Source organism: Dermochelys coriacea, chromosome 15 (genome assembly GCF_009764565.3).
Source record: "Dermochelys coriacea isolate rDerCor1 chromosome 15, rDerCor1.pri.v4, whole genome shotgun sequence".
In the NCBI taxonomy this organism is placed as follows: Eukaryota; Metazoa; Chordata; order Testudines; family Dermochelyidae; genus Dermochelys; species Dermochelys coriacea.
In genome coordinates this window covers 27,364,529-27,386,656 of record NC_050082.1, presented here as the reverse complement: position 1 = coordinate 27,386,656, position 22,128 = coordinate 27,364,529, and the positions used below count along the sequence as shown (strand labels likewise).

At 44.2% G+C, this 22,128-nt stretch overlaps 1 protein-coding gene across 6 annotated transcripts in view; it reads right to left on the bottom strand.

The window, feature by feature from the left end:
- ACAD10 (acyl-CoA dehydrogenase family member 10) overlaps window positions 1-22,128 on the bottom strand; it is a 34,004-nt gene that overhangs the window by 11,710 nt on the left and 166 nt on the right. For 3 of the 6 annotated variants that reach the window (XM_038373586.2, XM_043497903.1, XM_038373583.2), the window contains exons 2-12: window positions 20,792-20,989; window positions 19,661-19,809; window positions 18,271-18,465; window positions 13,745-13,903; window positions 12,828-12,987; window positions 9,821-9,962; window positions 8,428-8,496; window positions 6,837-7,018; window positions 5,775-5,925; window positions 3,722-3,867; window positions 2,147-2,320 (exon numbers count right to left, since the gene is read on the bottom strand). In XM_038373586.2, the coding sequence (XP_038229514.1) occupies window positions 2,147-2,320; window positions 3,722-3,867; window positions 5,775-5,925; window positions 6,837-7,018; window positions 8,428-8,496; window positions 9,821-9,962; window positions 12,828-12,987; window positions 13,745-13,903; window positions 18,271-18,465; window positions 19,661-19,809; window positions 20,792-20,978 (1,714 nt within the window). In that variant the 5' untranslated portion in view covers window positions 20,979-20,989. Of the gene's footprint in view, window positions 1-2,146; window positions 2,321-3,721; window positions 3,868-5,774; window positions 5,926-6,836; window positions 7,019-8,427; window positions 8,497-9,820; window positions 9,963-12,827; window positions 12,988-13,744; window positions 13,904-18,270; window positions 18,466-19,660; window positions 19,810-20,791; window positions 20,990-22,128 lie in introns of those variants that run through there. The other 3 variants (XM_043497905.1, XM_043497904.1, XM_043497906.1) reach the window with 3 other exon arrangements.

Here is a 22,128-nt window from a genome sequence, read left to right as displayed (position 1 = left end):
GTCTAGGAAGACTAAATGCCTAGATTCAGCCCTGAATTCCCCCAGGGGCGAGTCTGCAATGAGCAAAGCCAGGGGCACATTCTACAGCGGCGGGAAGAGCTGAGCCCAGGCAGTGGGACGCATTGGGCTGCAGTGGGGGGGGGGCGGTAGGGAAAGGACACTATATAGGGCCCAGGGTGATTACGGAGTCGTCTCTCAGCTTAACAGACTTGGCGGCACATTGTTTTTAATTGCATCCATCCCTTTCCGTGGTTTCCCTGCACCAGCGAACCAGCAAGAACACTAAGTACTGGTACGAAGCTTTTAGCATATGTACCAAAGGCCTGGGCTTTGCTTCTGTGACCTCATGCAAAGCCATCAAAAATTTCTCCTCTTGTTCACAGATCCATCATCTGCAGCAGCAGTCACCCCACTTCCCTTCCTCCAAGGCACAGCAGGTCAGGCTTGCTTTGAGCTGTGTTTCTGGTCTTCAACTCAGCATGTACTCCACAGATAACAACGGGCCAGGTGCTGGGTATGGTTAATATTGCTCCCAAAGCTCTTCACAATATACATGCAGCCTTGCTGAAAACCAGCCAGCTCTGAGGTAGAAGGCAGCAACCAGGCTTATACTAGTGCTCACCTACAGCAGCCCCGCCCCAAAATCACATCAGACCTTGCAATGCAGAAAAAAGCAACAGCTAATAAAAACACATTGTTCTCTCCATCTTTGTGTTTGTTTGCAGAAACCACTGCTTTATTACAGATGGATATCTGAGCAAACACAGCCTGCTGCTTGGCATTCCAACTAGCCTCCATTCCAAAGCCTTCCAAGGTCTATGCAAGGGAGGATTTGTTCTGTAATATTGTTGTGAGCTCTCTTTGAATCGTAACCTTTTGCCCCTCTCCCACACCTCATAGACATTAAGGAATTAAGTCCCCCATCACTCCTCCGAGGAAGGGTACATTTTCAGGATGGCACCTTTTGGGCCTGAAACTGAAATGCAAGTGCAAATCGGAGTATCATCATCAGGGCAAATCCCAAAGGAACACAGCCTCGCAGACTGTGCTAAATCTGAGCGTGCGCCCCTCCAATTACATTCTTTTTGCCAGTAAGCTCTACTGGCATGGACTTTATCTATAAAAAGTGAGGGCAGTGCTCAGTCTGACTGTAAACGTACCCCTGAGTGACTTGCCCATCATCACAAAGAGATTTGGACGCAAAGCTGGGACTTGAACCCAGATCTCCTGATGTCCAGCTCTAAACTGTGGCCACAAGCAACCTTAGCCCTTCTAGAAAAACCTGCTACATTTGTCCTTTGATCCTGCCACACTGTGTAAGTCACTATTGCCTTCTATTGGCCGGAATTTCAGAGTGGCTCAAAATGTATAAAGAAAAGGAGTACTTGTGGCACCTTAGAGACTAACAAATTTATTAGAGCATAAGCTTTCGTGAGCTACAGCTCACTTCATCGGATGCATTTGGTGGAAAAAACAGAGGAGAGATTTATATACACACACACAGAGAACGTGTGTGTATATAAATCTCTCCTCTGTTTTTTCCACCAAATGCATCCGATGAAGTGAGCTGTAGCTCACGAAAGCTTATGCTCTAATAAATTTGTTAGTCTCTAAGGTGCCACAAGTACTCCTTTTCTTTTTGCGAATACAGACTAACACGGCTGCTACTCTGAAACCTGTCAAAATGTATAGTTATGATGCCCTCTAGAGGTACAATACTGCTACACAAGCTACTGTACTGACATCTGTAATTAAAGTCTGAGATCATTTCCCGGGCTAATGGTTGAACACTACTACACTGGTACAGCACTGACATCTCTTCAGTGTGGTTGTGGGTGGACAGTAAGAACATAAGAATGGCCATACTGGGTCAGACCAAAGGTCCATCCAGCCCAGTATCTTGTCTACTGACAGTGGCCAATGCCAGGTGCCCCAGAGGAAATGAATCTAACAGGTAATGATCAAGTGATCTCTCTCCTGCCATCCATCTCCACCTTCTGACAAACAAAGGCTAGGAACACCATTCCTGTATGTGTGTTCATGTCACCCTTTAGTAATTGCAGCATATAGAGGATAGATAAGCCTCCATCCTAATACATGTGGCATCAATTGAACATTCAGGGGCTGGCTTGTTTCATTTTCTCACCTGTGAGCGAGCGTTTGTACACACCCTGCAAGATCGCGGCCACTCTGAAAAAGGAAAAGGCCATGTAGAAATTCCAGTTCTCAATGGGTGGAATTCCCATGTGCCCACAATACATCTGAAAATACTCCTCTGCTGTGGGAATTCCCAACTGCATTACATCACAGTCCTTCAAACCTGAAAGAGAATCCGGCATAACCATGACTAGGCAGGCGGCGTTCTCAAAGAAAGTCAAACAGTTCTATGGATTCTGTTAGTTTCATGACTGGCACACATGCTCAGTGGATAAAGCAATGGCCTTTCTGCTCTCAGGTTCTAAACTCTGGTGTGTCTGAATCATAAGACTACCTATAACCAGGGACAAATTAGCTCTGGAGAGGCTCAGGACTAAGCTAAAATGAGGTGAAATTATGCTCTGCCTCTAACAGATACTTGAATTTACATTGGCAGAAGAAGACTGACAAGTCTCTATAGGGATTTGGTCTTTACAAGGCAGGCAGCATGTGATTGCAATATCTTTATCCCAAACCACCCTTCTTATAAAAAGAACAAAACCACGGCCAGTTATGGTGGTTTCTTCTGAATCTGAGTACAAACAGAACTAACTTCCTGCACTAATCACTAACTATTCTGAATGTGTCCTGGGCAGTTTTGATTTTAATCAGGGGCCATTTTTCCTCTGTTAATCTTCTTCCTACTTGATGCAGCAATAAATTTCTGATCTTTCTAATCTCTGGCTTTGCAATACCACTACTGGTGTGACTATTTTTTATAAGCCTCTAATTTCATGGAGTTTATAAATGGGACAAAAATCCTTTTGGTCTGAAGCATGGCTCACAGAATTTCAGCCCGAAAGAAAAGATCTTTGCTTCAATCCATTTTTGCAGAAAATGACTTCCAGAGTTTTAAGATGACTTTGGTTTTGATAAAGACAGGGCAGCAGGGATGGGGGGAGGAGGGGGAATCAAAACCTTTTTTATTTTAAGTGGCATTTACAATCTGCAAACAAGGTTTTCCTCAAATCCTCCATGCTGCTGGCCCCAACACCTGTATTTTCTAGTCCCATGTTGCTTTGGGGCTAAATACAGAGACATCACATCACAAAGCAGAGTGGTGACAGTTGCTCTCTCAATGGTTCGGCAACAAGAACAATGACAGTAATACTGTGTTCACTTCTGGGCACCTTCATATTAAAAGGATACTGACAAACAGAAGGAAGTTCAAAGAACAGTAACAAAAAATGTTAGGGGGTTGGAGGGATTGAGTACTGAGAAGATTAGAAGGGCTAAATATTTTCAGCGAGGCTAAGCAATTGGACACAAGAATCAACTACACATATCTGAAGATGTCAACACCAAGGAGAGAAGAGGATTCTTTAGGGAGGTAAGAAAAGGTAGAGGTGGGAGTGATGGGATGAGACAAGAAAGGGAGCCTTTGTCTGAAGCATTGAGTCAAATTTCCAGCTGGGCACCTTTCACAATGTCCTGGCAGTTTCTAAACAATATTTCCCAGCTCTTTATTTGTAAAACATTCAAAATAGGAAGCAATTTGTGTGTTCCCCAGAAGGACACATTGTACCTTTCAATATATCAAAGTGAGAAGGCAGATAGTGGGCCATGCAGTTGTACGCCACATCTGAGATGGGATCTCCTAAGGTAGAAAGTTCCCAGTCGAGAACAGCAAGGACTTCTGGACCCTCTGGATGAAAAATCAGGTTATCCAGCCTGGATCAGAAAGGGGAAGGGTTTAGATAACTCCCAAGAGAAAAAACACTCATCAGAGGGAGATGCATTCCTGACAATCGCTTAGTTTCAGTTAAACAAGTGACCTGGAACTCTGTGCTAGCTGGAAGATCGATTCCCTATCACTAGCTCCCTTGGGAGGGCTGCGGAAGCAGAGAGCTCGGCTCTGGAAAGTGATGGACAGAAGAGGTTTATGTTGTTCAACCTTCTGGCTGGTTAACTGTGAACTGACATGTGGTTTAAAAAATAAACAAGACAGTTTAGGATCTCAGATTATTAACAAAAACTATGGTACGTGCCAACTAGAAAATGATAGACTTCAGGTCAATTTCAAAATGGATTTATTGGTCACTTTAAACCAACACTTGTAATTTGTTATTGATTCAAGATCCCAAACTGTTGTCCGCTGACTTTTTGTGTGGTGTAGAGGCTTCCAAGAGTTTGCACAGAGGTTGGCTATGATATGGGGGTGTGAAAGGCTCCTGCTGAGATGCAAAGAACCCACTCACTCCACTCCCAAATAGGAGTTTTATTGGTGAAGGAAACTATAATGCTTCATGTCTGGATGAGTTAGTGATCTGCCATATGGATCCATAATGCAGCATCAGAAATGCAAAGGAAGAGCCATGAGCTCCCCTAATCCAGGTCCTTTCCAGGCAAGTGAATGAGAGCTGTCTGCAAGGCTGGATGGGAATATCCAAGAGGTATAATTAATCACAATGGGATGATATTAAGACAGGGGAGAGGCGGACAGATTAGACTGGGATACTCTACTTGAGGGGAAAGGTAGGAGCAGAGCAGTCAGGTCATTGTTGCTTATTTATTTATAGAGTGCATGCCACATCCCAGGCCCTTAGAACTAGAAACCATTTATAGGGGCCAATCCTGCCCTGGCTCCCAGGGCACAGACTACATGGGAGATAACAGGTCCTTTCCAGCCCTAATTTCTATAGGTTAGAGGAGCAGCTCCTATATTTGGATTGTAAACTCTTTGGGGAAGGGACCCACATTTTGTTCCGAGTTTGTACAGGATCGAGCACAAGGGGTTCTGGGTCCATGACTAGGGCTCCTAGGCACTATGGTAATACAAATAATAAATAACAATAATTGTTCAGCCAGTAGATTGAAGTATTACAGAGAGGTTGCTGTGCCATGCTCCAGCAGACGGCAGTGGTGCACAGATCTGCAAGCCAGCCTATCCCCTATGACCTTTTAAAGAGACAAATGTAATTCATGCCCCAGGCAATTTTTTTAGCTCATGATGAAAGTAGTTCTCACCAGTCAGAATTTTGACCTCCCCACCTGCATCCATCGTATTACTGAAGGGTGACCTCCTTTGTAATACTGGCAGCAGGTGAGCTAATGTCACAGACAGGCAAGGCTCCATCAGAAACACGGATCTAGTTAAACTCTCACTATTTTACACTTCACATCGCAAGGTTCTTTCTCTCACTGCTAAAATGAGGCAGAAAATATCGGATAATCCCCAATATTATGTCTCAATTAAACTGAGATCAGCAATGGTGCTGCTTTGCAGTGGCTGTGTCCGAAAGAGAATCTGAACTGCTGATCCAAAAGCAAAGCTGGAACTAGAACCCAGGTGTCCTGACTTCTAGTTCCCTACTCTAAACTACTAGATTACACTCCTCTGCATCAAAATGCACACTGCTTTAATCTGCTACAAATGCACTATGCAGATGCAATGGGGAGTGAAATGCTGCATGTAGCTCTTGTGAGCTCTCAGGCTGCTGAACAGAGCAGTGCTGCAGCTTCCTTTTCAAATATCATTGGAGCATAGTGCTGCGGGGAGTTCTTTGAGATCCCCATTTCTTCCTCCCTAGGTAACACAGAGTGCCTTGTCCAAATGGGTGCTGGCAGACAGCTAGTACCTGAAATCTCCATGCACAACTGTGGTCTTCTGGTTCCCTGGGAGATGCAATGGGAGCCACTCAATGAGTCTCTCCATGGCAGGAATAGCGTGGGTTTCTGTGGCTCTATACTGCTTCGTCCAGGTTTGAACTTGCCGTTGAACATAGTTACCTAAAGCCAAGGGAATTAAGTCTCTGGGGTATAGTTCCAAATACAAGGAGGCCTTTGAAAATAACCACAAAAGAGCTGCATCTGGAAACAGTCTAACTGCCAAAAACAAAGCCAGTTTCTGTCCAACCAGACAAATGTACACTTCTCCAAGAGAGCGTTTTGCTGCAGCCATGGGCCACAATCAGTCCCAGAATAATTGGGCAGAACTCCCAGCAGCCCAGGAGATTTGCCTGCTTCTGCTCAGGCTGCCTTTGGTCCTGAAAGTCTGGTGAAGCAGAAATAGCTGTCACCTTTTTTGCACCTGGCAGCTTTAAGGAGCAGGCTAGGTAGAGCATCATGTAGATAGGCTTATGATGAGATGGTCACCCAAGTCATGTTTTGTTGCTCAAGAAGGGAGTCTCCTCCTGTACTACAGGCACTCCCCTGGTTTGGGTTAAGGACCCAATTTGTTCTCTACCTGGGCACTGTATCGTTTCCTAGCAGGGGAGTGGATTAGATATTCCAACTGGTTACAAATAACTGGGATCCTAAACAAAAACTGTAATTCCAAAAAAAAGGCCAAATCCTGGCACAGCTTCTCAGCAGGACCCCTCTGCCCCCGGAGGTGGCTCTGCGGGAGGTACTATTGAACCTCTGGGGCAGGATCTGAGGAAGCCCAGTCATGATGATAGCAAACAAATTACTGGCAGGAAGGGCCAATGGGAGGAAGTTCTGGAGACTATTTCCAAAAAACCCTGACTTCTGGAGGATCCCAAGCCACTGTTCCATGCACCCTTGACTGGCATGAGGATCCGTCATGCTGCTGGACAGCTCCCCTTCCCCACCACTGCCCTAAGGATTTGGCCTTATGTGACCACACCACTTTAAAAACTAACACACAGGGAGAGTATGACAGCAGATTTCCTTCTCACCATGCTTCCCATAATCCTCCAGTCCAGCCGCTTTGAGGTCTACTCTATGGATTTTACAGAGGACTTTGTTCATAGCCATGTAAATAGCCTTCCGCTGGCCAGGGTCCAAGCCAGGAAGAGAGGGGTCCTTGTAGATGTGGCCGGTGCAGTATTCCATCAGATAGAATGGAGTGCCAATGATACTAGAATGACAGAATTGAAACAACTGTATTTCAGTGACAGGCCTCAGAGATGAGTGGAATATTCCTGCATCTATTGCATCAGTGTATAGAAGTTATTTCCAAGTCTGAACATGCTCTTTAATTCTCGGATTTGTTCTGTGCAGAGCACAGGGTTTATGCCTAACAAACAAAAATCAGAATAGTTATAATAATAAATAACAACAGAACTCAGTTAACCATTATAACTATCTGATGTAAATATCAGTACAAAACAGAAGTGCAATTAAGGTTAGAAACATGATTATGTAAAAATAATGCCTTTCTCAACAGAGGGGCTGACTTTAGGATAAGAAGCCAGTTTGTGCTACTGTTTACACCTATTAGTCTTGCAAAATCAGCACAGCAATGGGAGAGGGTGACGGATTCTATTCCTTTTTATGCAAGAGCCTGTAAGAATTGTTAACCAAGTTCCAGTTGCAGAATTTTTGTTGATGATGATGATGCAAAAGCCAGAAAGAACTCAACTTTAGCTCTCCGGGCGAGTTTGCAGGGCTGGCAGGTAGAAAAATCATCTTGTTACTTGGAACCTGAGCATATTTGATCTGGAACCATACAGGGAGTGCCATTCTGCCATTTTTGCAGTCTCTTTTCAGAGCACAAGAGCGATTTTAATTAATTGCAAAAATAAAATACTCAAGACACACCCAAAACAAGCTGAATAATAATATGTTATGGTGCTTTGCACTTCTATAACCTCTTTCATCTGGAGAATTCAAAGTGCTTCACAATAATTATTAGTTAAGCCACAAAAGCCCTTTATGAGGTAAGGACAAGGGATACATAGGTGAAGCGTCATCCACCACTGAATTACAGCAACTTCCAGGGCAGATCATGGCAGCTGTTTAATAGCACCTAGCAATGCTATAGAATAGTTTAGAGTGGAAAACAAAATTCATATACCCAACAGGTAGGCAGAATGGAATTATCTGAGTGGAATTTGGGTCAGAACACCTAGGTTAACATCACTATTTTTGCAAAACATGCCAGGGGATCACGAGAGGCCATAAACAGGCAGGACCATCCAAAACACAAATGCCCAATATTTCAGCATATCTGCAGTAAGACCAAACATTCTCCACTGGCCACACAAACTGGCCTTTTACCTGTCTCCTGCACAAACAGCCAAGACAGGGGTCCTTCCTCCTGGGTTGGTTTTAACACTTCTTCACAGGTCTGACACAGTCACTGAAGTTACTGCACCTTTGCTGCGTCTTTCCACATGACCAGTTCTATCTTCCAACTAGGGTTTTCTACAGCTTCTGTCACCTTTGAGTCTGACAGCGGCTGCCGCCTCCTCTGCTATAAACTGGGAGTGGAAGTTTCTAACAACTGTCACTTACTTTTGATGCAAATTGGAAAAAAAAAATCACCTTGAATCTTCACAGAGTGCGAGCACTTTAGGAACAGGAACTCCGGCCTCAGTAAGAGCCTTCAATACCCTGCCAGGACAGGCAACCAGAGAGACTTTGTCAGGAGAGAAAGAATTGATCATTTTTTTGCCTGCCGTATTGGTGATATTAAAAAAGGTGCTGTTCTTGATCTTTAAAATACGATTGTAACATGCTAGATCTGTGGTTCTCACTTTTGTACTGGTGACCCCTTTCACACAGCAAGCCTGAGTACAACTCCTCCCTTATTAATTAAAACACTATATTTATATTTATCACTATTAAATGCTGGAGGTGAAGGGGGTCTTGGGGGTGGAGGCTTTCAGCTCACAACCCCCCACATAATAACGTCGTGATCCCCCGAGGGGTCACAACCCCCAGTTTGAGAACCCTTGTGCTAGATGGACATATAGAAATGGAATCATGCTATTAATGTAACATTTAGCATTCATCCCCACTGTATTACTGGCTTACATGTATATAACACCTTTCACCTAGCAGGATCTCAAAGCACTTTAACATACACACAGAGAGGAATCACTTCCTCCACCGTTGAAATGCAGCCACCTCTGGGGTGGAGCATAACTGTTTAAAAGCACACAACATTACCTAAACAATATTTTACAATTCCCTGTCTAAATTATTAAGTGTATATATGTGCCACTGCCCCTCTGCTGGACAGAATGTCAGACTTGCCATGTATGTCACCCTTTAGAGGCCAGAGGCTATAAGTCTTAATACTACTATGGCTACAGGAGATTCTCCTTCACATCAAGTAGGGGTGGGGAGAGACCTGTGGTCTATCCCTGATGAGGACTGTGAAATCTAGACATCCACAGATTCATCATAAAGTGGAGGCATCTTGTGTCCTACTGAAGCGGCAGGGTGAATTTAATAGGACAGTCTACTTCCAACAAGAGTAATTACATTCTAAGTCAAAGAGGCTACCACCCCACAACGATTGCAATGTGCACTCTTAGAGCTCTAATTAGCAGGAGCTCAGTTTTATGCATCATCCTAAAGGAGGCACCACCTTTAGCACAGTGCCTTGTAATGCCATGCTGATTCACTGGTGCAGTATTAACGCAGAGTGAACCTCTTGAATCACACGTAGCACTTCCTTAAATGTGCTAAGAGGAATATGCCTGTCACATATACTACAAAAAAGGATCTCTTTCCTTTATGTGTCCTAAGCCTGCCAGTTTCCTACTGACAGCTACTCTCGTGGAGCAGGGCTTGGAATAGAAAAGATGAGACTGGAAAACAGCACTGTCTACAGGATGTGCACATTTGGAATTGTGTTACAATAATCAGAGAGCACCTATGTTGGCAGCCAGAATTGGGAATGATTCTGTAGCACACTGTGCCTTTTCACCTGAACTCCCTCTCCACAGCATGAGCAGACGGAAGTAGGCTGCCAGGAGGTTTCTTCCTCAGGACTAAGTTACGATCCCCAAACTTGATATAGTAAGTGGGGTTAGATTGTCCATGACTGAACTGTCGTAATATCAGAGGACCTGGAAGTTTGAAAAGGGATGATCAATGAAGAGAAAAGTACAGGAACTGAAATTATTTCTCATCTCTTTTCCATGTTTTATTTTACTCTAAAATGGACAAAGCTAAAGACTGTCATTTGCATCAGCAGAAGACTGAGCCCTGCCCTATTGTTATGGAATCAGTTTGCGGCCCTTTTGAGTGACAGTGGTCACTCTTGGATGGCAGAGGACCAGAAATCTGCTTGACCGTTGCTCTGTATTTTTTGCCCAGCGCTCCTCCCCCGCTCCTCCCATCAGGAAGTTCTAAGCATAGGTTGTTTCCCAGAGCAAGGGAAAGGAGCTATTATTCTGCATTAATAAGAGCTGAACACTGCAAAGTGTAGAGCTCACTACAGTCATTTGGGCCTTTGTCACTGAAGACAGGATCACTGCAATAAGTTCTGAAAGTGGGGGGAACATCTGAAGACCATTTGGAAACTGCAGCTAGTACAGAATGCAGCTGTTTGCTTGAGGCTTAAAGCCCTCTACCTTGTATCCAGCAACACAAGCTAGAAGCTCCTTTCACATGCCATTCCTGCTCTAAGGGCTTTATCCGGAAAAGTACTGAGCACACTGGCCCTGATCCAGCAAAACACTCACATATATAAATAACTTTGAGTAGGTGCACAATTTCAATGAAAGCAGTAGGATTACTCACATACTCAAAGTTAAGCACATTCTTACTGGTTTGGGGACAGAATACTCTGCACCTTGCATGTTCCCTTGTTCAGGAATTTCCCTACTTTGTCATTCCATTTAGCCATATTCCCCTTACAGTCTCAGCCATCCCTTCCTCTCTAGTTATCTATAGTAGTACCAGCACTATTCCTACACCAAAAGGAACAATCAGACATTTCTGTGGCTACTCCAGACCCAGTCTTTAGCGATACGAGAATGAGGACCACACAGCTCTGCACTGCTCCAGTCCCAGAACAGACAGGGTCAGCTCCTCAGCACAGAGGTGTGAGCTTGCTTGTGAACTTTGATCCTCTCACTTGGCAGCACATTTGGCTCCCAGCCTTAATTCACTAACATACTCCACTAGTATTTCAACTATTAATTAGTAGTCATCTGATCAATCTGATCTTGTAATCTGCAGTAACTGCTGACAGCAAGAATTCTTCTTCAATTTAAAGTGCAGTCAGCTAGAAAAGTGCCTGTGTAAAAATGGTCCGTTCTGGCTCAGCAGATCTGCTCCTTGTGCATTTTCAGAATCAGAGCTGCTGATTTTAATGATGAAAATCATTTTTACTGCATTTTATTCCTGCAGAGCTGACACATAAGAGGGATTCTATTCTGTCTCCTTCATCAACAGAATTGTTCACTAATGTGTATTTTCAAAATCTTTCTTACGGGTGACAATATATGAGCCGAAAAGACCTCAGTTTGGCACTTTGATCGCAGGGTCTGAATGCAGTTAGAAAATCATCCTTTTTTCTTGTAAACAGTACACATATGATCTGCAGTCTTTGACAGTTAGGTTTCAGAATACCATATAAATGCACTTCGATATCATTTACTTAATACTGGTGTCTTTGTTTGACTAATACAGCATATTACATATTATACACAGTGTGATCCACAAGGGCAAAGCTTCTAAGTCAATGGTGCAATTTCTTTAATATTGCAGCCCCTCTCCTGGCTTCAAATAGAGATGAGATTCTGGAAATCTAATGGCAGAAGGAAGAAGCAAAGTTGAATATTGGTTTTGCACCAGTTACAACTAGATCCAAGGAACTGGGACTATCTTAAGTTTTAAAAATACTGCTTTTTAAAATCTAAACCAATACAAAAATGTCAAAAATAAAAAAAATTTTTTAAAAAAATGTCAGGTGTGGTTCAGACATGCAAATGCTAGGATTCTGGATTTCTGTAAACTAGTCCTCCAAGCCCTACTCAAAAGGATATTGTCAAGCAGCAGAAATTCAACATATAAAGTTCTTCAAGCCTAATGTCAAAAGAAACATTTTCATTATTTGTTTTTAAATTTAAAAGTGGGGTTTTTTTTAGAAATTTAGTTAAATATTACCCATGCAATGCTTGCCATCTAAAAGTTGCACAACTGTGCTAGTGCACGAAAACACAGAAATGAAACTGACTAGAAACCAAAGCAAAGTTAACTGATCTATTTTCATTGTCCAGGCAGAAGGAAGCATGCAAGTAAACAAACAGCATGAATAATGAAAAGGAAACTAGATGTGCTGAATTCTCTCTTTAAATAATATTAGTAGTTATTAATAGTCCAGCTATGGTACTTTCTTGAATTGAAACATGACTTTGAATCTGACATTGTTGCTTTAAAACTTGAGCTAATCCAATAGTTTAATTTCTAGACTTTTTAGACGATGAGGTGTTTACATTGTGGTCCTAAATGGCAATGTAATACCTGCGTGCCTGAGGCAGCAGCTGGAGTGTCCTGGCAGAGAAGTGACCTGCTGCCAGGGAGCATCATTCACTGACTTTTACCAATTTTACAAGTGCTTGAGAAGAACCACTATAAACAACAAATGCCTTTTAAGAAAGATGCAATGTCTAGAAGCTTTTGGTCAGGGAGCACAATGCTACACAATACAGATACTCACTGATTAGGCAGATGCATGGGCATAGAATACAGCATAGTCACAGAGTAGGTTTTCCTCTAACTATCCAGGTAAATACCAATAACAATGTTTTAAACAGCCTAGCATTTCACAAAGAGCTTGGAAAGGTACCTAAACCATGAGAATGGCTTTGCAGTAGTTGATACTATTAATATTTTTAAAAGTCTTTTTGTCTTATGCTGGAAAGAGCCAACAGACGCAGAATATGTGACCTTTAAAGTTGTAAAGTATAAAAGAGCTAAAATACCAGTTGTCTGGCCACCTAGGACCTCTTCCAGGTACTTCTGTAGGGGACCTTTTGGAATTTCCATTGTTGGTCTCACTAAGCAAGTCTGTGGAACAAATCCTCGCAAAGGGAAGCCCAAGGAGGTTTCTAACTCTTTGACAGCTGCTTCTGGGTCATCAACCTGATACCGGCGAGAAAAAGTTGTATGATAAATAGCTAATAAGATTCTGATCTCTTGGCAAAGACAGGGCTCTGCATCCTTGTGACTGCTCTGTAGCATCTACCATGACACTATACCGAAGGTAGCACCAACACTGCCTTCCCTCTCCTGATCTAAGCACCTATATTTTGCCTGGTTTCTGTCCAAGGGAAGGGGAAGCAATTCCAATGGGAAGAGGATGATCATATTGCAAGCACAGGCTGTGATCACAGTGGGACAGGCAGAGGGAGGTCAGAACTCAGCCCATCAAGGAGTCCCATCCTTACCCTTCCAACTCCTCACCATGGTTTGGAAGTTAGCCAACCCCAGGTGACATGTACATGAGGCTTATCTAGCTTCCACGGGGCTAGTTAATGAAGCCTCACAACCCCATGTTTGGCAGATGTCATTACTGCTGTTTAACAGATGGAGAATTGAGGTGCACAGGGAGGGAGGAGTGACTTGCCCAAGGCCCACAGGGAGTTGGTGGCAGAGCTGGACATGGAACCCTGCAATCTTGGCATCCACAGTTACCCCTGTGTTAACGCTGTGGTTATTTGGCTTATTGGTGTCATGCAGAACAATGGACATGTTCAATGCGTGAAGCATGGCAATCTGTATCGAATGCCACTGTGTGAAAATACTAAACACATACATGTCAAATGCAGAATTTGGATTTAGAAACCAACCAAAATATTTAAGACAATAAATGTTCTACCCTGAGGGTGCTGCTTTGTACCTTCACTGTGTTAATGCCAAGCTGGGCGGCTGCTTTCAAGTTCTGCCCAATATCATCAAGGAAGATGGATTCCTTTGGCTGAACACCCAAGCGCTCCAAGCATAACGTATAGATACGAGGGTCTGGTTTGCATATCCCTTCCCGGCAAGATTCAATTACCTATGACAACATACGATCAAGACAGGTAGGCACAAGGCCATTGTAATTCTCGTTCATGAATATTAGGACAGTTCTGGACATGGAGGACACAAGTATGAATGAGCGTGTGACTAACATGCAGTGCACTAAATGAAACAAAGGACCATGAGACTGCTGCACACACTTAAACAGTGGGAGAGCTGGACTGGTAGAGAGGCTATGACCTAATCTGATGAATCATTGTTCTGCAGACATATTGCCTCAGCTGTGATCTTGTCAGATCAACCAAGCTAAGCAGGGTCAAGTCAGTACTTGGATGGGAGGCCTTCAGAGAATGCTCATGGTGCAGGTGACTCCATAGGTGGCACTCTTTCCCTAGTCAGTACTAAACCAATAGTTTGATATTGTGCTAAAGGCGGGCTGAACTGCTGGAAGTGTCATCTTGCAGCTGAAATGCAAAACTGAGGTCTTGACTGGTTTCAGAGTAGCAGCCGTGTTAGTCTGTATTCGCAAAAAGAAAAGGAGTACTTGTGGCACCTTAGAGACTAACAAATTTATTAGAGCATAAGCTTTCGTGAGCTACAGCTCACTTCATCGGATGCATTTGGTGGAAAAAACAGAGGAGAGATTTATATACACACACAGAGAACATGAAACAATGGGTTTATCACACACACACTGTAAGGAGAGTGATCACTTAAGATAAGCCATAACCAGCAGCAGGGGGGGAAAGGAGGAAAACCTTTCATGGTGACAAGCAAGGTAGGCTATTTCCAGCAGTTAACAAGAATATCAGAGGAACAGTGGGGGGTGGGGTGGGGGGAGAAATACCATGGGGAAATAGAAAAGGAGTACTTGTGGCACCTTAGAGACTAACAAATTTATTAGAGCATAAGCTGTAGCTCACGAAAGCTTATGCTCTAATAAATTTGTTAGTCTCTAAGGTGCCACAAGTACTCCTTTTCTTTTTGCGAATACAGACTAACACGGCTGCTACTCTGAAACATGGGGAAATAGTTTTACTTTGTGTAATGACTCATCCATTCCCAGTCTCTATTCAAGCCTAAATTAATTGTATCCAGTTTGCAAATTAATTCCAATTCAGCAGTCTCTCGTTGGAGTCTGTTTTTGAAGCTTTTTTGTTGAAGTATAGCCACTCTTAGGTCTGTGATCGAGTGACCGGAGAGATTGAAGTGTTCTCTGACTGGTTTTTTAATGTTATAATTCTTGACGTCTGATTTGTGTCCATTCATTCTTTTACGTAGAGACTGTCCAGTTTGGCCAATGTACATGGCAGAGGGGCATTGCTGGCACATGATGGCATATATCACATTGGTAGATGCGCAGGTGAACGAGCCTCTGATAGTGTGGCTGATGTGATTAGGCCCTATGATGGTGTCCCCTGAATAGATATGTGGACACAGTTGGCAACGGGCTTTGTTGCAAGGATAGGTTCCTGGGTTAGTTGTTCTGTTGTGTGGCGTGTGGTTGCTGGTGAGTATTTGCTTCAGATTGTGGGGCTGTCTGTAAGCAAGGACTGGCCTGTCTCCCAAGATCTGTGAGAGTGATGGGTCGTCCTTCAGGATAGGTTGTAGATCCTTGATGATGTGTTGGAGAGGTTTTAGTTGCGGGCTGAAGGTGATGGCTAGTGGCGTTCTGTTATTTTCTTTGTTGGGCCTGTCCTGTAGTAGGTGACTTCTGGGTACTCTTCTGGCTCTGTCAATCTGTTTCTTCACTTCAGCAGGTGGGTATTGTAGTTGTAGGAATGCATGATAGAGATCTTGTAGGTGTTTGTCTCTGTCTGAGGGGTTGGAGCAAATGCGGTTATATCGTAGAGCTTGGCTGTAGACAATGGATCGAGTGGTTTGATCTGGATGAAAGCTAGAGGCATGTAGAGCCCGTTGCCAACTCTGTCCACATATCTATTCAGGGGATACCATCATATGGCCTAATCACATCAGCCACACTATCAGAGGCTCGTTCACCTGCGCATCTACCAATGTGATATATGCCATCATGTGCCAGCAATGCCCCTCTGCCATGTACATTGGCCAAACTGGACAGTCTCTACGTAAAAGAATGAATGGACACAAATCAGACGTCAAGAATTATAACATTCAAAAACCAGTTGGAGAACACTTCAATCTCTCTGGTCACTCGATTACAGACCTAAGAGTGGCTATCCTTCAACAAAAAAGCTTCAAAAACAGACTCCAACGAGAGACTGCTGAATTGGAATTAATTTGCAAACTGGATACAATTAACTTAGGCTTGAATAGAGACTGGGAATGGATGAGTCATTACACAAAGTAACACTATTTCCCCATGTTATTTCTCCCCCCCCACCCCACCCCCCACTGTTCCTCTGATATTCTTGTTAACTGCTGGAATTAGCCTACCTTGCTTGTCACCATGAAAGGTTTTCCTCCTCCCCCCCCCCCCCCCCGCTGGTGATGGCTTATCTGAAGTGATCACTCTCCTTACAGTGTGTATGATAAACCCATTGTTTCATGTTCTCTGTGTGTGTGTATATAAATCTCTCCTCTGTTTTTTCCACCTAATGCATCCCATGAAGTGAGCTGTAGCTCACAAAAGCTTATGCTCTAATAAATTTGTTAGTCTCTAAGGTGCCACAAGTACTGCTTTTCTTTTTGAGGTCTTGACTGTTATGCTCATCAGCAATCCCTAATCAATTTTCACAATAGTAAAGATGTTAAGCCCAATGTCCTGTCCAAATTCCAATTTCGGGAAGTACATACTGTCTCCATAAATACTGCACTCACAATGGGATACTGTACTTACAATGGGATACAATTATTAGCTTAGATATCACATTGATGGGCACTTTAAAAAGAAAAATATCTAAAATACAGACATTTTCCTTAATTTCCAGTCCCAAATTATTGTGTAATATTGCTGTGCATTGTTAAACAGCAACCACATTCCAGAGGGGATGACATTTTACTGCTAGGCGTGTCCTACATACAGGGTATGTAGCTATTAAAATGCTTTCAGAATGCTTTGAGATGAAAGATGCCTTTATTATAATAATAAATAATAATAATAATAATATATTATCTTAATAGATACTGGCTTTTCTAGTAAAACACATACAAGGAAAGGTGAATAGAAAATGATCTAACATCCAGATGCACCAAATGCATCCGATGAAGTGAGATGTAGCTCACGAAAGCTTATGCTCTAATAAATTGTTAGTTTCTAAGGTGCCACAAGTACTCCTTTTCTAAATCTAGGTGCAGCAATGACTGTTCCCACACTTAATATGCAAAACGAATTGACACCTGGTGACTAAAGCAAATGCAAGGAAACTGGGAGTATAGTTTTCTGTATAGATTCAAATGTGCTGAAAACTCAGCCAGATTTAAAATAACTGATCAGCAAAAAAAAATTATTATTGACTTATGTTTAAAAAGAAAAGCCCCAAAATAAATATACATTTTATCTATCTATTAAGTGAACATGTACACAACTGGCTATCTGAGAGTTGAAGATGAAGCAATTGTGTCTGGAGCATTCAATGACTGAATATTCTACCACCCATTGAGCAGTAGAGGAAAGGTTAATCATTTCATATAGAACAGACTTAACATCTGAACATCAAAAGGTTTCAGACTTCACAATGCTGTCCACATTCCTTGCTCACGCTTAGCATCTGTGTTCGTATACAGCACAGGAGAGAGAACATTCACCAAGACAGCCAAAATACTTTACTTTAAAAGCCATCCCTCTTGATAAGTCCATGGCAGAGCGAGAAGCTCCCCCGACTAGATTTAAGCTTAGATTCTGGAGCACGAGGTGGCAGCATTCCAAAATAAATAACTAAATAAATACAATAAATAAATATATAAATAGCTTGCTGAACAGCACCAGCTTGCCTCATTGAACCTCTGATAAGACCAAAGGCTTGCCCCTGTGTCCCTGGCCAAAATTTCCACTCCTCTCTCCAACTGTTGAGATGGCTATCTACCTGCCTGCTGTCCACCTCCCCAGATATGACAGCATTTAAGTGGGGCCGTCTGTATGCAGTGTGTGTCTTGGACCCTTTGAGACTAACAGAGTTTTGGAACTGTTAGAGCATTCCATCTTCTAAGCCTTTTACAGGCATTATTAGATATGTAATACGCTAGCTAATTGTGGGCCTCTTTGTAATGAATCCACTAAATGCACAGGTGGCTGGAGCTCACTCTAACCCTTGCTATGGGCTAGTCACTAGAGGGAGATGCAGTTGAAGACACAGCATGTGTTACACTAACACAATATATTACTGTTCTACTATCTTTAATTTGGACCTGCACTTAGAGAATTCTGCTGAGTGCTTTTTATAAATCTAGCTACATAAATGCATTTTTTAATCTGTTCAAGCTTACCACATCAAACTGGTTTCGGTCTAGGGGCAAAAAGCTCACCCCACTGTGAAGGTAGAAGTTGTTGCTTAGAACAGCTGTCTTAAGACCTTCTGCCCGGATACACTCTAATGCTTCAGTCATAATGGGGAGCTGTTTTGACATCTGACTACTGGTTAGGTCAGAGAGAAAGGAGTCCACTGGAACAGAGAAGTTTGCCTAAGAAACAAGAGAAACCCCAACAATGATCATCAGCAGCAAATGGAAGAAAATGTGAAACTTTGTGCATAGCCTGAGATTGGCTGATCATTTTAGCTTATTGCCCCACTTCCTCCTGTAACAGGAGGCAGTCAGCCTAGCTCTCTGGCTAAACTGCTCAAACACAATAAATACAAGTTCCTTAGGTTACTAATTCTACGAAGGAAGGAGATGAAGAGTTAAGTGTTAAAAGGATAACCCTGGGGAAGAGAAACAACCAGAAACCCTTATTTATTTATAGTGCGCTTCCAGCATAGCATTGGGGCGGATCACAAATAAAACCATTCATTACAACTCAGCAATCAAAAAAGGAGCCTTCTTTTTAGACTGATCTGTTTGACAAAGGCTTGGTTGAAAAGCTGAACCTTGCTCCACTACAGATTGAGTAATGTTAGCTTCTGGAGCATGGTGCAAGTTCCACTGAAGCTATAGACGCTCCACCAAGCAAGTTGCTTCTAGCCTTAAGAAGAATCCGATGAAGTGAGCTGTAGCTCACGAAAGCTTATGCTCTAATAAATTTGTTAGTCTCTAAGGTGCCACAAGTCCTCCTTTTCTTTTTGCGAATACAGACTAACACGGCTGCTACTCTGAAACCAGCCTTAAGAATGTCCCTCTAGGAACTATCAGCAAAAGTCAGTCTCTGCCACCTGGATGATGCCTAAGGAAGGAGGTGATCTTTTTGCTGAGGAGCCTCTGCTTCTCTTCTCTCCCTGCTGACCCTTTATCAGAGGTGGATATCACACATCTACAATAGCTCTCATGGCACTGGAAGTAGAAAAACTAAGAAAAAAAGCTATGACTTAAGGAAGGCAGAAGGGAGGGGACCAGGTTAAGGCAGCCTCTGCTAAAGTAACAGAATAACGACTGCTGTGTAAAAATCTAGATAGGCAGATAGAGTAGATAGCTATGTCTCTTAAATGCATGAGAAGATGCTATCGGAAATTGCATTGCGGACAGAAAAGTCCACACCTACCCTAGTGCTATACATGAAGCAGCAGTGGAAGCAGTAGCAGAACCTTCTACAGACAGGACTCTTTCAAAAATGATCTTTTGTTAGCTCTATGCTTTCTATACAATTTAATGGATCTGCACGAAACCCCATTCTCCTGTGAGGAGTCAGCAAGAATGAAGCAGGAAAGCTGGGAGTTTGGCTTACAATCTCAGAGCACTGCTGTCCAAATTCTTGCAAGAACTCCACTGATGTCAGCTCCCCTCTCATGTACCTCAGCCAGGGCCTGTTCTCCCCTCCAGATATTAAGGCTTGTTTGATAGTGCCAGGTGGAATACGATTCCGCACCTCCCATTCTAAATAAAGGAAGATAGCAGAGTGAGGAGACAGCACTTATAATGTGGTCAGGAGTGGGAAAGCCCTAATGGATAAGGCTGTGGTTCTGTCATTGAGGTTGCGGAAGTCACATATTCCGTGACCTCAGGCTGGCCCCGGGGAGCGCCGGAGCAGCAGTCCCGGGGCCAGCTGCACCAGCCATTGGTCAGGTGGTGCTGGGCAGCTGACCCTGGGGAGTGCCCAAGCAGCAGGTGGCTGGGAGTAGTTAGCCCCCGTGGCCAATGCATGGGCTAGCCATCAGAAGCAACGGCACTCTGGGGCTCCAGGAGCTGTTACGTTTTACTCAGAGGTATTTATATAGTAAAAGTCATGGAAAGGTCATGGGCAGTCAATTTTCATTTATTTCCTGTGATCTGTCCATGACTTTTACTAAAAATACCAGTGACTAAATCTTAGCCTTACTAATGGAATTGAAATCCCTCAACACTAGTTGGCATTACTATAAAATCTAGCACAGAAAAGGCAATATTAGCATTCATGAAAGGTGCTAAATTGACAACCCAGGTGTCTGATGTCCTTTATGCACCCACAGAAGAGATACAGTAACAGTTTCCCCCAAGCCACCCTGCCAATGTGCCTCAATCCTGAACTAGAGGGTAAAAGGATTAGTTCATGTTCATAGAGTAGTCAGAAGTACTACAGGACAGTTTAATCTTCACACACACACACCCATTCAACCCTTGACCTCCCACCTGCAAATGCCAACAAGATTGCCAACTATGTCAACTTTAATAGTTTTGATGATGTGTATCAGTGTTCACTGGGAATTGGAACCACCACCGTCATGTCATGTAAGTCCCCAAAGAGGAAGTAAAGTTGACCATCACTGTATTAGAAACAGCAATAAGAGTTATAAATAAATGTGAAATATACTTATATTAAATGCACGAAAAGGTCACTAGCCAGCTACTCCAGTCAACACATCCAGTCAAAAATACTCACCTACAGCCATCCGGTAAGGGGAAGGGAGAAGAACTCCCCCCATGTCAAAAATTACAGCTTTATAGAGACTTGATCCAGAATGCCTCCACTGTACCAAACTTGGAGGTTTGTATCGTACATGCTTTAGGATTCCTGATGTTCTGGCACATTGGAAATAAGAGGCTTGGATAAACCTCCTAAGGCCCATTCTGAAAAACTCTGTGTGGAGAAGGGAATGTTTTAGAGATATATATTTAGGGTTCTCTGGCTTCTTCTTCAGATGATAAGTATTTGCACTGAGCTCTTTGTAGAACACCACTTACACTTTGGACTGAGTTCAAGTGTAGTATCAATTTTATTAGTATCACAGTTTTATTACGCACTGCTCTAAGGTGCCCATCACAACACTATTTGAGCATGTGTCACATACGGGCTCCAGATAGGTGATCATGTTGCCCTCCAGCTGCTGGTCCATGGGAAAGATAAGGGAGACAGTGTGCAGGAATCTCACCCAAGCAGGTGGCCCCGTGTCAATGTGATACAGCAACTTCACACGGCAGCTGACACAATGTCCCCTATGCTGTGCCGTCCCAGAGCCCACAAACCCTTGTTCATGCTGCTCAATTCTACCCTCACCACACCTGAGCCCGGGGAGGAAATTTACCTTGGGCACCGTCCCTAAGCAAGGCCCCCCAGGCCTTTCCCCACCTTGCCCCCAGCCTCCCTCCACAAAGCCCAGCCTCCCCCCATAGCCCACCCTCCGTGCCCCCAGCCTCCCCCCATAGCCCACCCCCCGTGCCCCCAGCCTCCCCCCATAGCCCACCCCCCGTGCCCCCAGCCTCCCCCATAGCCCACCCTCCCGTGCCCCCAGCCTCCCCCATAGCCCACCCCCCCGTGCCCCCAGCCTCCCCCCATAGCCCACCCCCCCGTGCCCCCAGCCTCCCCCCATAGCCCACCCCCCGTGCCCCCAGCCTCCCCCCATAGCCCACCCTCCCGTGCCCCCAGCCTCCCCCCATAGCCCACCCTCCCGTGCCCCCAGCCTCCCCCCATAGCCCACCCCCCCGTGCCCCCAGCCTCCCCCCATAGCCCACCCCCCCGTGCCCCCAGCCTCCCCCATAGCCCACCCTCCCGTGCCCCCAGCCTCCCCCATAGCCCACCCCCCCGTGCCCCCAGCCTCCCCCATAGCCCACCCCCCGTGCCCCCAGCCTCCCCCATAGCCCAACCCCCCGTGCCCCCAGCCTCCCCCATAGCCCACCCTCCCGTGCCCCCAGCCTCCCCCCACAAAGCCTAGCCTCCCCCCATAGCCCACCCTCCCGTGCCCCCAGCCTCATCTCCAGCCTCCCCCCCAGGCCCCAGGG